Source organism: Capra hircus, chromosome 24, assembly GCF_001704415.2.
Source record: "Capra hircus breed San Clemente chromosome 24, ASM170441v1, whole genome shotgun sequence".
Classification (NCBI taxonomy): domain Eukaryota; kingdom Metazoa; phylum Chordata; class Mammalia; order Artiodactyla; family Bovidae; genus Capra; species Capra hircus.
Genome location: NC_030831.1, coordinates 43,269,298 through 43,285,518, shown reverse-complemented (window position 1 = coordinate 43,285,518; position 16,221 = coordinate 43,269,298). Strand labels below are relative to the sequence as shown.

General features: G+C 41.9%; 1 protein-coding gene across 5 annotated transcripts in view; it reads left to right on the top strand.

Moving 5' to 3' along the window:
• Window positions 1-16,221, top strand: part of SPIRE1 (spire type actin nucleation factor 1) — a 141,048-nt gene that overhangs the window by 101,014 nt on the left and 23,813 nt on the right. For 3 of the 5 annotated variants that reach the window (XM_018039419.1, XM_018039424.1, XM_018039421.1), the window contains exons 7-9: window positions 5,958-6,044; window positions 7,123-7,252; window positions 11,345-11,386. In XM_018039419.1, coding sequence (XP_017894908.1) covers window positions 5,958-6,044; window positions 7,123-7,252; window positions 11,345-11,386 — 259 coding nt within the window. The remainder of the gene's footprint in view (window positions 1-5,957; window positions 6,045-7,122; window positions 7,253-11,344; window positions 11,387-16,221) is intronic. The other 2 variants (XM_018039420.1, XM_018039423.1) reach the window with 1 other exon arrangement.

The window sequence follows — 16,221 nt, the reverse complement described above, 5'->3', positions numbered from 1 at the left end:
ACTTCATGCATGGTCTTTATAGAAAAGTTGGTAAATATAATAAGCTCAAGAAGAAAAGTTACAAATGTGTAATTTCACAGGTGAGACAAAGTTTGCTAACAGGCTGGTGCGTAACCGTCAGTCTTTTTTCTGTCCACTTTAATTGGGCAAAATGGATTAATATTGAATACTTTGTCCTGTGACCGGTTGTTTTCATGTAACATGTGAGCATTTTCACGTAACATGTGAGTGTTTTCCTGTGTCATTGTATATTCAGCATCATCATTTCTAAGTGATGGCATCTTTCTCAGCTGCAGCTGCACCAGAGTTATTAAGCTAATCAAGTTGTCTCGTTATAAGCAGGCTGTTTTGTGTAACCTTGCATGTAAGTCTTTTTCAAAAGCTCCAGTGAAATCCTGAGTTAAGCTCTTAGAATTGGAACCCTGCTGGCTTTACGTCTGCACTGTGTCCTGACTGTGTCCTGACTCACCACCTCCATTTCAGAGCCCATCATCACCTCTCATTTAGACTATTACTGTGGCCTCCAGGTGGTCGTCTTCTCTTACTCTCGTCCCAAAACATCTTGAGTAAACCTGTTAAATTAAAAATGTGACCATATCATTGCCCTGCATAAAACCTTCCACTTCTTTCCATCACATTCAGAAAAAGCAGCCATTTTGACCTTAGCCTCAGAGTCTGGTGTGGGTTGCCTCTCAGCCCTCATCTTCTGCCACCTTCCTGGCTGGTCCCCTCTTTATCCCCCTGGTCTCTGCCACTACCTAAAAGGTGCCTCTTGTGACCTGCAGCTGAGCCCTTGCTGGAGGCCTCCTCTCACACATCTGCGTAATCCACTTCTCTTCACTTCTCAGGTCTCCGCTGAAACCACCCACTCATTGGAAGAGTCCTTACCTACGTGTGTCCATGGCTCATGTTGCCATGTATTTTCAAATTTACTCTTTCTTACAAATACAGGGAAATGGTGACAATAATTTTTTTGCTCTTTTTGCTGAGCTTATTAGGTAAAATAGTTCTCTTGATTAGTTACTTAGGGTATTTTATTTGACATATATGTTCATGTCATCTGTGAAAAGGGATCCGTTTATTTCTTCGTTTCCAATCTGGATGCCTGGTGGTCACCCTGGTTAGAACCTTCAGTTCTTTGTTGAATGGATGTGGTAAAAGCATCCATCATATTGTTGGATTCCTGATTTTAGGGGGAATGCATTTAAGTGACTTTTATCATGCTGAGGAGGTTTCTTTTCAGTCCAAGTTTGTTGTGTGTTTTTATCATAAAAGTGTGTTGGATTTCGACAAATCCTTTTTCTGCATCAGTAAAGACAATCATGTGGGTTCTTTTGTTTCATTCAGTTAATGTGACATGTTACATCGAGTGATTTTTCGTGTGTTAAACCACCCTTGTGTTTATGGGTTAAATCCCACTTGGTCATGATGTACAATCCTTTTAAAATGCTGCTAGAGTACTTCCTGATGCTTTCTTGAGGATTTTTGTGTCTATATTCAGAAGGAGCTTCATCTACTATTTTCTTGTGATGTCTTTGTCTGCTTTCATATTGGGGTAAGACTGGCCTCACAGAGTAAAATGGGGAGTGATGCCTCTTTTTCTGATTTTTGAAACAGTTTGTGAAGGGTTGGGACTGATTCTTTAAATATTTGAGTGGAATCCACAAGTAAGTCTTCAGGTCCTGGGCTTTTCATTGTTGGGAGATTTTTGATTGTGGATTTAATCTCTTTCCCTATTACAGGTCTGGTCAGGTTCATGTCCTTCCTCTCTTTCCTCCTCCCTCCTTCCTTCCCTTTGTTCCTTCTTAGTTTTGGTAGTTTGTTTCTTTATGAGAACTTGTCTGTCTCGTCTAGATTGTCCTATATGTTATGTACAATTATCACAGTGTTCTCTTATGCCTTCAAGTTAATAGTCTACTGTTCTTTTCTTTAAGCCTAAGTGACTTCCTTTAGCATTTCTTGTAGGGCAGGGTTACTGGTGATGAACTCTCTTAGTGCTTGTTTGCCTGAAGATGTCTTAATTTCTTCTTCATTTTGAAGTAGAATTTTGCTGGATATAGGATTCTTGGCTGAGTTTGTTTTTGTTTATCTTTAAACGTTATCCCACTGCCTTTGGCCTCTATGTTTTCTGATGAGAAATCACCTGTGAATCTTTTGAGGATTCCCTGGTGGCTCAGATGGTAAAGCATCTGTCTACAATGCAGGAGACCTGGGTTTGATCCCTGGTCAGGGAAGATTCCCTGGAGAAGGAAATGGCAACCGACTCCAGTACTCTTTGCCTAGAAAATCCCATGGACGGAGGAGCCTGGTACAGGCTACTGTCCATGGGGTCACAAAGAGTCAGACACGACTGAGCAACGTCACTTTCTATGTGATAGTCATTTTTTGCTGCTTTCAATATTTTTGTCTATCAACAATTTGACTCGGTGTTCTGTTATGGCTCTCTCTGAGTTTTTTGCTTGGAATTTATAGAAGTGACTCAGATGGTAAAGAATCTGCCTACAATACGGAAGACTAGGGTTTGATCCCTGTTTCAGGAACATCCCATGGAGAAGGGAATGGCAATCCACTCCAGTATTCTTGCCCGCCAAACCCCATGGACAGCAGAGCCTGGTGGGCTACAGTCTATGGGGTTGCAAAGAATCAGACATGACTGAGCAGCTCACACTTTAACTTCATTTTTCTTGAATGAGTAGATGTGTATTATTATCAAATTTTGCAAGTTTTCAGCCATTAGTTCTTGACATTTTCTTTATCTTTTCTTGACTTTTTAGTCCCTGTGGGACTCCTCTTATGTGGATGTTTGTACAGTTTGGAGTTTGTGAGTAGCAAGTAAGGAAAAATGTTACTGCTTTGTGGTACCCATTGTTTTTTTTCCTTTTTCTGTCATTCTATGGCTAATTCCATGCAGTTCACTTAAGTTTATACTGAGACCCTCTGCAGGGAACTGGGCAGATGGCAGTTCTAATGGTGATTGGTTTTATGTGGGGTAAATTTTCATGTTTAGTCTAACAGGCTAAGATTCTAATTAATTCCTTTTTATATATATTTGTACCTCCTAAATGAGAGTGGAAGGTCAACTACTCATATTTAATCAGTCAAAAACCGGATGTATTTTTTTTAAACTTTACTTATCAATGTAATGCCACTTTTTAATTTAAAAACAAATATTGTTGTAAAGAGTAAACACACACACACAAATACAAAGGATTTTCACATACAGTCTATATCTGAGGCAGTATGTTAAGATGGTCTTAATTTAATCTTCAGGTCTAAAATGCATAACTACACCATAGTAATCCACCTTTTTCTGTATATTTGTGAAGCTGATGGTGGGAATTGAATGATTTAGCCATATTGGATCATGTTCAGAATATTAAATTATAGAAGTGCAAAACATCTCAATTGACTTCTTTCAGTGTTTTAGTAAAATAATTGTAACAAATAACTTCAAATAAGTCATCTTTAAAAATAAAGATGTATAGAAACTTAATGTCTTTTATTTAGAAATTACTTGTTTTTTTTAAGGCATTGTGACTCAAAAGTAAGATCAAGTTATATAACTGTCTTATTTACTTACAGGTCTACAGTGTGTGTTCATTCTAGAAATTATTTATCCTTGCAGCTCAGAAACTTGTTTCAGAATGTGTTCTATGTTTATATTAAAAAGTAATCTCACTGACCCAGTAGTGGAGTGGAATTTGCACACTTTCCCTCATGCCTATACGGAATAAGACTGACTCAGGTCTGCACTGGCCTGCCGTTTCTCTCATGAGCACTGACACAACACTGGGTAACTGGGTTCCAGGATCCAGCTTCTGACTAGTGAAGACACTGACATTACTGTGTTGTTTGGGGAATGGAACTTACAACTTTGGCCTTATTTCAAGCGTTTTCTTCCTCAACCTTGTTGTTATGATGGAAAGAACATTAAAATAAAAGCAAGTGAAAAACAGCTGGAAAGATATGTATTAGCCTTTTCAGGAGTAGAATAGAAAATTCTGATTAAGTTGTTCATACAAGGTTTAAAGAAAAAAATTGTATAACCTGAGGTCCATGGGTAAAGAGTGGTGCAGTGGCGGGCCTTCAGCTCCACTGCTGGTGTACGGGCCTCCTTACACCAGGGACTAGCAATCCCAAGTTGGCTTGTTTTAGGTGGCTTTCACTTCTGACTCTCACATGGGGCATCCAGTCCTCAATGGGGCTGGTGGGGTAGGCACAGGGAAGAGGGCCCTGGATGTCAGGAGGCTTGTCATATACCTGAGTGGTCACATTTGCAAGGGCGGTACTGGGTCTGAAGCAGCAGTTCAGGTCCTTTTTTTTTTTTTTCCCTTTAATCCGCTTTATTTCTCACTTCAGTTCAGTCACTCAGTCATGTCTGACTCTTTGCAACCCCATGGACTGCAGGACGCCAGACCTCCCTGTCCATCACCAACTCCCGGAGTTTACTCAAACTCATGTCCATTGAGTCAATGATGCCATCCAGTCATCTCATCCTCTGTCATCCCCTTCTCCACCTGCCTTCAATCTTTCCCAGGATCAGGGTGTTTCTCAGCTGACACAAAAATAATGACATTAACAGAAAATAATGCAAGAGTATACAGCTACAATAAAAAATTAATCAACAATTGACTAATGACCATGACCAATTAAAATGTGTTTGAGATTGGGAGACACATAAGAAAATTGTTCATGCCCAGAAATCTTACTTTTTAAAAGTTTGACCAAATTTTATGATTATAAAATTTTACATGACATTTCCAATAACAAATTGTGAAGCTTAAAGAAACCTTTCTAACCTGTCCAAAAAAAAAAAACATTCAGCCATAGGTGATAGAGGAATAACCGAATTATCTTTTTTCCCTCCAATAAAATTGATATATTATACAATTATTAGAATATGATAAGATAAAAGAGTGACTCACCAAAGTAGAGGGGAAGGTACAGAGGCTCTCCAGGCAATTCATTAATCAAAGCAGCATGCTCATTTTCTGATCTTTGAGAAGTTTAAAGTGTTCAACAGTTTTCAAAATGTATAATTTGTTAATATTTGTTTTTCATCATTTATGAGAAGCACAACAGAAAATGCCTATCAGGTCTGTCTGTGTTTTCAGGTGAGACTGGGAAATAAGTATGACTGACGGTCACAACTGTGCCTCCTGCGGGGTCGGGTTGTGAGTTTACTAAGGTGGGATTTTGTGGATTTCTGGAGTTTTCTTAAATTTCTTTAAAAATCTTTGTGACATGTTGCTTTAAAAAGAGTACATTAAAGCAGGAGTCAGACAGAGCAGGACTCTGCCAAACTCTGCTTCTTACCAGTTCTATTGATACAGCAGACACCCTCCTTGACCTGAACCTGAATTCTGTCTACAGAACATGAACTGTCCTCAGCCCTTCCCCTTAATTTGTATTTCCAAACTTTGTACAAGGATGAAAACAAGAGGTGAAAGACTTTCTAAATTATGTAATAATTAAGCGTAGTATTACTTATTCCATTCATATTCATAATTTTAGAAAGTTTTTGTTGAAAGCATGTATCTTACATATAATTTCCCAGAATAGTAGAACTGCAGTATGCTTGGCATTTCTTCAGTCCTACAGTTGTTTTTGCTCTGAATCACTCAGCCATTTACTTTCCATTTTATTCATTTGAAATTTGTCCTTGGTGGAGCCAGATTCCACTGTGGTAGGTTTGAAGTGATGTGTATGGATGTTGTGCCCAGAAGCTTGTACAGACAATCCTGTCATCACATGACATATGTGGACATGTCTGGATGTGTGTACCCAGAAACTTGTACACAGTCAGGCTGTCATCACATGACATATGTGGACTTGTGTACCCAGAAGCTTGTATAGATAATCCTGTCATCACGTGAGGTACGTGGACGTGTGTGCCCAGAAGCTTGTACAGGCAGTCCTGTCGTCACATGAATCTTCTGTTTTCTGTCTCTTTTCAGGTGAATGGTGATATTCCCCCTCGGTTAAAAAAAAGTGCTCATGAAATCATCCTGGACTTCATCCGATCAAGGCCTCCTTTAAATCCAGTATGTGATCTGATACCTCTCCATGGCTGGCATACACGTGGCAACATGTTCCCCCCACAGCCCGTGCCACAGAACACAGCTCCTGGAGGAGTGTTGACGCTGAGCTTTTCTCTCTGATTGTGAAGCCCGACTGTGAACACAAGGCCACATAGCTTTCGTGTGCATTGCTGCCCTGTACTTAAGGGTACAGACACCTCACCTTGGTTACAGGAAATCCACTGCTGCCTCCTCTTTCACAGTAGCCATGGTCCTCTGTTCGTGGGGTTTCTGGAGACCATGGATCAGGGATTCTGATCAGGTCTGAGAGTTGGTTTGTGTTTCCTCTGTTCTCCGCTTACCTCCCCTGGCTCCACACCCAGCACTTAGCAGGGCCTCTCAAACCCCTTGTACGTTCAGTAACTTCAGTAACTAGGAAGAAAGGGTATTTCTTTCTTAGTTTGTATACATCTAAAACATAGTTAATCATTCCTCTTATAAATCTTTCTATAATAAGGGAAAGAGGCCACATAGGAAATGGATTTAGGAGGGCAGGTTGTGTAGAGCAGAGAGCATGGAGGCACAGCCCGGCTCTGCACACCCACACATGGTGTGGTGATCACACGTTTTTTAGCAAATTCATCTTTTTGAGCAATTTCATCAGCCTTCCCGAGCCTTTATTTCCTCAGCTGCAAACTGAGAAGGTTGTTATGACTTAACTCAAAAATGTTACGTTCAAAAACAATAATAGAGATGACGTACTGCTTGCATTTTAGCAGCTTGCCTGTCATGGTAGTGTGTTGGGAGTGTGACAGCAGTTCACTTCAGTTCAGTCGCTTAGTCGTGTCCGACTCTGTGACCCCGTGGACTGCAGCACACCATGACAATAGCTGGAGCTCAACTGACTCATTAGTGTGGCCCAAGTTCATGTGCCTGAACCACCGTGCCATCCAGTCATCTTCCTATGGCTCGAAAACTCTTTTATCAAGCAGTGTGGCAGTCAGTAAAATATAATTTCATAATACTATGTTGTATGAATGGACTTCGGTAAGAATTATTTAAGGATAACTACTCCAGCTCTAGCTATTACTTTTTTCCCAAGGCCTCAGCCAGAAAACTGAAACCTACTCCACCGCGGCCCCGGAGCCTTCATGAAAGAATCCTGGAAGAGATCAAGGCCGAGAGGAAGCTGCGGCCTGTGTCCCCCGAGGAGACCAGACGCAGCAGGCTCGGTGAGTCCCAGGCGGGAGAGTCGCTCACCCTGGAAACACACTTGGCTCACTCCTCTCCCTCCCTTTCTCCCCCCCCCCCCCCCCCCGCCCCCCCCCCCCCGCCACACACCCTTACAAGTGACATTCATTCTCGAAATACGTGGAGTAGGAAGTTCCTCCCTGAGAGGCCAAGTGTAAGGGCACCACATTGCAGTGTGGGCGGAGCTCTGCAGATCCCGGGTGTGGTTTCAGGACAGCCCTTCGCCTCTTTGATCTCCCATTCCTTGGTTGGCAGGAGGAGGATACGGATTCCTCCACATGTTCATGTGACTTCCATGTAAGAATGAATCAAATAGGATACTTTATAAATGGTAGTACACACATGGATCAGTTACTACATTTTAGAAATAGAAATAATAGATACATCAAGTTTCTATTGTCTTAATTATGGTTTAAAGTTATGTGATGAGGGACTCTACTGATAGCATTTATTACTAAACTTTCTTTATAGTTATTTTATGTTTTTTATAAGCACACACTGATTTCCATTTAGAGCAAGACCATATTATTACATGTAAACAGCTCCCCTCCAGTTTATAAACTGAAAGGTTCCCAGGGTATTCAGGGAGATAGCGTCTGGCGGTGCCTGCCTGGGAAAGGAGCTGGTGCCGAGACCCTGTCTCCTGGATTCTCTTCCCATCTCTTCCCTCCCCCACGCCCAGCTGGGCCTCAGGTTGCTACCACAGCTCCTCCTCCTTGAACAGCCACACACTCCCCTTGGTGTGTTTCTGATTTCCTTGGCTCCCACCCTGCGCACAGGCTTCTCTGGAAGTTCAGACCCACATGTGCAGCCAGCCATCACTGGGCAGGATTTCCTCCCCCAACTTGCAGGACAAGCTCCACCACAGGTGACCTTACCTGCTTTCCCCAAAAACTGTCTGCCACTGCTCCCATCTCAAAGCCCAGGGCCAAGAGTGCAGTGTCCCCTGCGACTGGGTCCAGCAGCCAAGCCCTTGATCTGACAGCTTCTGATCTTCAGGGTCCTCCCCTCCTCTGAGCCCAGTCTCCCCTCCTCTGTCTGCTCAATTGCATCAGCTCTGATGGCTCCCCTGCCTCCTGTGACTCTCGGTCACTGTATGGTGATGCTTTCTGTCTGCCGCTGGGCTGTGGCCACAGGGCCCACTTCTGTCTTGCTACCTGCTGTGTCCCCGTCTGCACTATAGGTAACCGCAATGGAAGGTGCTTCCCGAGGTGCTAAAGCAGTAGAATAGCTTCCCTGGCCAGAGCTGGAGAGTAAGGAGAGGCCAGGAGCATATATCCCTGTTGATTTTATGCCAGCAAGTGTTTCCCTTTAAAATGAACAAATCCATACGAGCATGTATATAGTAACGAGCCAAAACTGCACAGGATGTAAGTGGAAAGTTCTTATCCTGGGAGTCCTTGAATGAGCCTGAGGAAGGTCTGTGCATCCTTGCAGTATAACACATTTGTACATATTTCCCAGAGGGCATATGGTGGGGGGGGCAGGGTCCATAGTTTTCCCCAGATTTCTAAAGGGTGCAGAGTCTCAAGGAGCAAGAACCACTATGGAAATATAAGGAGATGGTATTATAGAATGTCAGCTTAAGACAAGATTTTAAAAGAATTACTGTGTCTTAAGATGGAATAATAGGATAATAGGAAATATTTAACAGAACTATAAGGTAAAATCCACATATTACCATGAGAAAAGTAAGCTTCACGCTTTACAAGAGTAAATTCCAGTGGAAGCACCAGTGGGACAGAGAGAGGAGCAGGACATAAAGTGCCAAGTGATGGGATGGTGCTTCCCACACAAGTGCTCTGAACCCAGGTTGAGGGGCGAGCAGGTAGGAGTCCTGCCCACAGGCACTGACCGGAGAACGTCTGCGGCAGGGGTGCCTCTGAGCCCTGACAGCAGCCAGTCAGGTGTGCGGCGCGGCCAGGGGCCAAGTGTGTGGGAGACCGGCAGTCCTTGCAGGCAGCAAAGGGACACTGCGTGTGGTGTCACATGCCCTCACTGTATACATATTCTTCTGTTTCACTTAAATTAGATGCTAGCTAACAGGAAACCTGCTTTAGAAAAATTAAATACCAATTTTGTGTTTAGTATGTCTTTACTCTTTTGTTTTATCCTTATGAATTAGTGTTTCACAACAACCAGAATTGAGCTGTTGTCAAAAGTGACTGTTCTGTGAGAGTCTTACTTTTAAAATTGATCTTGAACCTTAACTAGAAAATAAGAAATTGAGCTCTTCTCATTCTGCTGATCTACGTTGATTCTTATTACACAATTTCACTTTGAGAAGTTTGGATAAAATTGACAGGATTAAATTGAAGAAAAGAAGTGAAAGTGTTAATCACTCAGTTGTGTGCAACTCTTTGCAACCCCATGGACTGTAGCCCACCAGGCTCCTCTGTCCATGGGATTCTCCTGGCGGGAATACTGGAGTGAGTTGCCGTTTCCTTCTCCGTGGGATCTTCCTGACCCAGGGATCGAACCTGAGGCTCCTGCGTGGCAGGTAGATTCTTTACCATCTGAGCCCATCCTGAGGAAAAGTTTCCCTAAATAGTTTTATAACCTTTCCTCTCTAGAAGATAGAAACCCACTATCTAGAAATTGGGCAAATGTTTAAAGAAGAGACATGCCCCATGATTTCAGCAGCAGCAGCGCGCGCTGTGGCAGGGCTCGCACGTCATGTGGCGCACACAGGAACTGCATCCTCACACGGGACTGTGGCAGCAGGAGTATCTTCCCACGTGGGTGAACATGACCCACAGCATGGTCTGTGAGGATGTGATGACCGACGTGTGTCCAAGTTATCTTATATGTGTCCCTATTATTTTACAGGCTAGTTCCATATTTTTTTCCCATTAAGTCTGAAATTACTGTTCTTGTGCATCAGTCTTTGTTCACAACTGATCATTTTCTTTTTCCTGACATCTCATACTATATTGAGATTTGAGGTTTTAAATGGTTCCTTTAACAACATCTGCCAAAAACATATGAAGAGATTTCATTCTGTTAAATATGGATATTAGAACTCTACAGTTCTACATCTGCCTCAGAAACGTGAGGACGTTCGGGTCTGCCCACTTCTGACCACACAGGCACCTGTCCTCCCTGGTGGTGGTGGGGTGGGGTAGGATGGATGGAGCTGGTAAGAGCTTGGGACTGCAGTGAAAATGGGTAATTCTCACTCTTACAAATACCCAAATTCTTTTATCAGCTTTATTGAGATATAATTTACCTACCATAAAATTCACCCGTTCAGTGCTTTTTAATGTATATAATAAAATTTTTAAAACAGATGACTTCCAACAGGAAATAAGTAAGTTTATTCTTTAAAAATTCCATTTGTTTAACTGTTACTAGGTGCACTGCTCTAAGCACCTTTTTATTTGGTATGGAATCATTTAATTTTTCTAACAATCCCTTGAAATAGGTACCATTATTCCCATTTTACTCTTGAAGTAATGGAAGCACAGAGAAATTAAGTACCTTGCCCAGAATCACACTGCATGTAAGTGGCAGAGCTGAGGTTCAAATTCAGGCGCTCTGGCTCCTGAGGCCTCGCTTTAAGTGCCAGGTCTAATGGCCTACAGTGGAGAATTAGTGATGCTTTGTGATGCTGGTAGTGCCTGAATGAGATTTTTTACAAGATGTTTGACCTGTATGCAGAGAGCCAACTTCTCATCCTGAAATATGTTAAGAATACGTTTGTTCCTAAATTTTAAAGATTTTGTATATTCCCTAAAAGCATGTTTTAAAACATGGCTTATTTTTTCTTTTGAACTCTTTCATATTTAAGTAAAAAGTCCTTGTGATTCTAAACTGTTTTTATCTTTATCATGCTTTTCATTCTTAACATGTAATTTAAAAGCTGTTTTTTTTCTTTTATTGTTACTCCGTTTCAAGTCTTAGTGATACAGTTAAAACTAAGATGCCATATTGCAGATAGTTTCTCTCTGCCTTCTGCCTTAAAAGTATGGCGTGTACCACTGCAGGCCTTGAACCTTCCTCCCTTTTTCGTCCTCCCTGTAAAGCCTAACATCTGAATTACTTTCCTTTTATTGTTTGTTTTCTTTTTTCAGCAACGCGGCCACTTAGCATGTCTTACAGTTTTGACTTGTCAGGTAAAGCACTTTCACACCTGACGCGGGTTTTGTGGTCTCTGTGAAATACATTTCATTCATCTGCTTGTTCAGACATGTCAGAAAAGAAAATTGAAAGGCTGCTTCTAAGCTGTGGTCAGTCATATAAAACAGACTTTCTTTGAAAATGGTTTAAAAAAATAAAACTGTAATAAATCTCTTGCTTCCCAAGGGCCTGTGGAAGAACCCTGACGCTTGTGGTTGTGAAATGTGCTGCCAATTGCACCTAGTCTCATAAAGCAGTGGAGAGTCTAAGAGAACTCTGCCTTCAGAGCCTAGAAAGAAGAAAGAGTTTTGACACTTGTTACTCTTTGAAGCATTCAGTTATTCAAGCAGCTAAACTTGGAAGTGTCAGCTGCTTCCAAAGATGAGTGCTCCACAGTTGGGGGATGAGAGCCAGCTGTATACCCAGGGCTTCTGAGCATGGGGCCTTGTCATGCTGGTGGTGTGCTGGTTAAGAGACTTTGGTTGTAAAACACAATCGTGTGTCCTGGGTTTGTAGTACAAGTTTAGAGCCCTTCTGTTAAATAGACAGGGATTAATGGTGAAACAAGTAACTATTCATGACAAAATTTGATCTGTAAAATCAGCCCCCTTTTAAAATTGAGTTTTTAAATTGTATATGAGCGAATTTTCAAAGCCAACTTAGTCCCAAACTAAAATGTTTTGCACATTAGAATTTTGGAGTTCAGAAGCTGGTGCTTTCAGTATGAAATGAGATAAGACATTGGCACTAGTATTTCCTTCCAGAACTTTTGTGTGTGTGCCATGAAATTGTTGGCATATCTTACACACAAATTCATATTTAAAGAATCTGAGAGTTCTAGTATCATGTTCTGTCTGAATATTTGCTGAACATCTTCCAACTGCAAAACTACTTCCCATCTGCTTTTTAAATTTTTGTATATTTGTGGTTCCCTTATGGATGACTAATATTTCCCTTTCAAGAAACTAAAATACATCCATCTTCACTTACTACTTCTGACTGACCACTGAAGAGCTTGTTCTGTTTTCTTTATCCATTTGACAATTTTTATTTTATCAACCATTTGCAGAGTAATTGTAAAAAAAAAAAAATTAATCTGGAAAATAAACTCAGCAGTGTTTGAGAACATATATGTTACTGCTAATCTCCAAAAGTTGTCAGTTCATATAAAGATCTGTCTCTTCTAAATACCTACTAAAGGTGGTCCTCCCTAGTGGACTCTGGGAGTAGCCGGCTCCCAAAACACCCTGACTGTAGGCATGGGTGGCTGCCCTGGACTGTGTGCATGCCCACACACGTGTAATTGTATGTAGGTGTGTTTGTGTCTTACCAGTTATATGATATTTTCCTGTGCTGGAAAGAAAATTCTTGGTGCTGAGCCTCCTTGATGTGAAGGAGCAACAGGGATTTTGATTTGCTGTCACTGCTTGCCTTTTGATTTGCTGTCAGTGCTTATCATTTGCCATAATCTATTTTGTACCTTAATGTACTTTGTAGTTTTCACATGCTTCATTTTCTGTTTCTTGTGTTTTCATGTTTTCATTGTGACCTATTGACTAATCAATTAAAATGTTCCAAATTATAAATGGAAAAGATTGATCCATTCTTCTGACCTAAATACAAGAGCTGGAATGTGTTTCTTCTTTAAGTTGCAACATTAGCAAACTAAGGAGTAAATATTTAAATATTTAGTATAGATAATAGCTAGAATAAGACAGAATTGATATGTGTCCTACTGCTTAGGTATGGTTTAGAAATACTGATCCTTAGTGGAAATCTTAATCTATCAACATTAAGGTAAGTATAATTTATTTTTCTGATGCAAATAAATATACAATCTGTATTTCAGTCATATTTCCTCCAACTAAATAAGACAGCAGCTGGGTGTATCTAATAGACATAGTTATTACACTATGTAAAATAGAAGTTGCTATGTATTTAATACTGTGGTTATGTGTTTTAGATTCTGAACCTAAGCCATGTGACTTCTAAAGCTATATCTAGCATCTTGAATAGTTTGCTTACTTATAAATATCATCAAAAATTGTCTTATATAGAAGAAATATAAAGTCTTATCCAAGGGTTTGATTTTCTCATCAGATACATTGAAGTAATGAGGATTTATTGATTTGAATGGAAAGTATAATCAAACTGCTTAAAAATATCTCTTTAAGTTATGTTTAGCCAGAGCTTTTACAAATATGCAGTGTTAGAGAAGATCACACGTACTTAGTCTTACATGTGGAGATCACCTTGAAGCCTGACTGTGACATACTGTATTTTTCTATTAATCCCATTTATCTCAAAGCTTTAACCTTAGTCTGAGGTTTATTTCAGTAGTTTGAATCACCGAGCTCAAATACAGTTATGAACTTCAGCAAGGTCTCCAGGCAGAGAGAGAGCTGTCAGGTAATTTCTCAGACCCCTGTGTTGAGAATGAAAGTAGCTCATGCCAGCCACTGTCACATGTGTTCGCAAACCTTCAGGGTAGGCATTACCCTCACGACTTTACCAGACTTACGTGATACCAGTACTCTTCAAACTTCTAGAATCTACCATGTGTATGTGGTAGTCTCTCAGTCGTGTCTGACTGTGTTGACCCCATGGACTGTAGCTTGCTCCTCTGTATGGAATTCTCCAGGCAAGAATACTGGAGTGGATTGCCAGTCCCTTCTCCGGGGATCTTCCCAACCCAGGGGTCAGACACCGATCTCCCACATTATAGGCAGATCCTTTACCATCTCAGCCACCAGGAAGCCCAAATCTACTATAGATGACTTTTAAAATTTTCTTAAGCAAAAGCATCCATAAAATCATGTATCTTATGTAGTAATTACATTTTTTTCTGAAACAGTAACTATATAACCATTAGAACTGTTGTGACGTCCCTCCTCGCTCCACTGGGGATTTCGCCCTGGGAGCCTGGACTGTGAGCACCACCCTGCAGACGCTTACCTGCCTCCAGCAGAGCTGCAGCTGGGGCATGGAGAGTCAGGCTGCGGGAGAAGCCTGTGCCTTCTGCTGAAGCGCAGGCCCTGGAGGAAGTGTATGGAGAGTGCATGCTGTGGAATACGAGTTTTCAGAATATACTTCAAGATCATTTTTAAACATTGTCTTTTTTCCCTTCAGTAGGAATTAAGCAGTTAGCCCAGTCATTTTCTCCCTTCTCTCTTGAGAGCTTTCCAGTTACTCCTGTGAGTGTGGCAGCCTGTAGTTCTCCTCCAATGAAAGGTCTATTGAAGGGTTTTAAGCTTTACAGTTTGTGTGAAAATCTGCTGCTTCTGCCTCTTTGTCCCCTTCAGCACACCCCTTCCCCAATTAAACATTTTTCCTAGCTGCTTAATACCTGGAGAGGTGATAACAAAGTTAACTTGTGTGTTGTCAGATTTTCTACTCAACACTTTATTTAAAATGATAAATGACTGACAGGTCTGTCTCTTTCCTTCCCTTCCTCATTCCTTTCCTCTGCTCACTCAAACCCTTCCGTCTAGTTCACAAGGACAGTTCTAGTTCTGGCCTTGAGCTCTAAAATCAGGCAGAAATTGTAAATATTAAGTTAGATATACATCATTTATAATAAATAGTTCACATACTTCTTTTAAATCATGTCAAGGAAGGCTGTACTAGAGTACACTTTCTGAATGTTACCTGGAAGCCCACATCTTCCACTTGAAGCCTGTGAATATTATACAGTGGGGGAGCTACTGTAAACAGAACCTTATGTTTTATGTTAACTTCAGGTACAACGCTTCCTGCCAGAAATGAGCAAGAGTCATGTCTTTTTCAGTGCTCAGTACACTCTTCACCTCTGACTCATCAGGGGAGTTTCACAGACTGCTCCACGGCTGTGGGCATACTACAACTGCTCTTTCTCATTTTTAAATACTCTATTTTAGTAGTTAGTTATTAAAAATATTAGTTATTGAAACACTGAAAAAATTTATCTCCACTTGCACTGGAAGATTACAGGCTTTTGAACTGGTACTGCCAAGGCTCCTGTGTTAGCTCTGCCGCGCTGGCTGTGAGCGGCTGAGTCACACTGAGCCTTAGTCCACTCACTCACGAGTGGAGATAAAAGTCAGTGTAATAATTGCTAACGTTTATCGTGCGCCGCCTTTATTACACTATTAATTGTTTTATATGCAGTTGTTAATTTATGTAATCCTCACAGCAAGCCCACTTCTGCTGTTAGCCCTATTTAACTGGTGAGGACTGAGTTGCTGTAACTGCTCAAGGTCAGACAAGTAGCAGAGTTAGCCTCTGAATCCAAACCATCCTCGCCTTGCTGTTCTGTGTGCTGTAAGCTCCACACTCCCTACGCAGTAGCCTGTGCTGTGCCACGTACGCTACGTACGCACTGTGCTCTTGCCCTGTGCCCACACCCTCTGGCCTCCCAGCTCCTGTGCTCTCTCTATAATCTGCAGTCTTTACTCCCCACTCCGTGCCCTGTCCTGGACACACTCTCTGCTCTGTGCTTTCAGCCCTGTGCTCTAGTCTCTGTAGTCTAGTCTCTGTTCCGCACTCCGGGCTTGGCACTGTGGGCCTGCCCCCGCCATGCCCTGTGCTCTCTGCTCGGTCCTCTGTAGTCTATAGTCTGTACTCTGCACTCCGTGCTAGGCACTGTGGGCTCGCACCCGCTGTGCCCTGTGCTCTCTGCTCGGTCTTCTCGCCCCCTGTCCTCTGTAGTCTGTACTCTGCACTCCGTGCTGGGCACTGTGGGCCTGCCCCCGCCGTGCCGTCTGCTCTCTGCTCGGTCCTCTCCCCCTGTCCTCCGCACTCCGTGCTCGGCACTGTGGGCCTGCCCCCGCCGTGCCGTGTGCTCTCTGCTCGG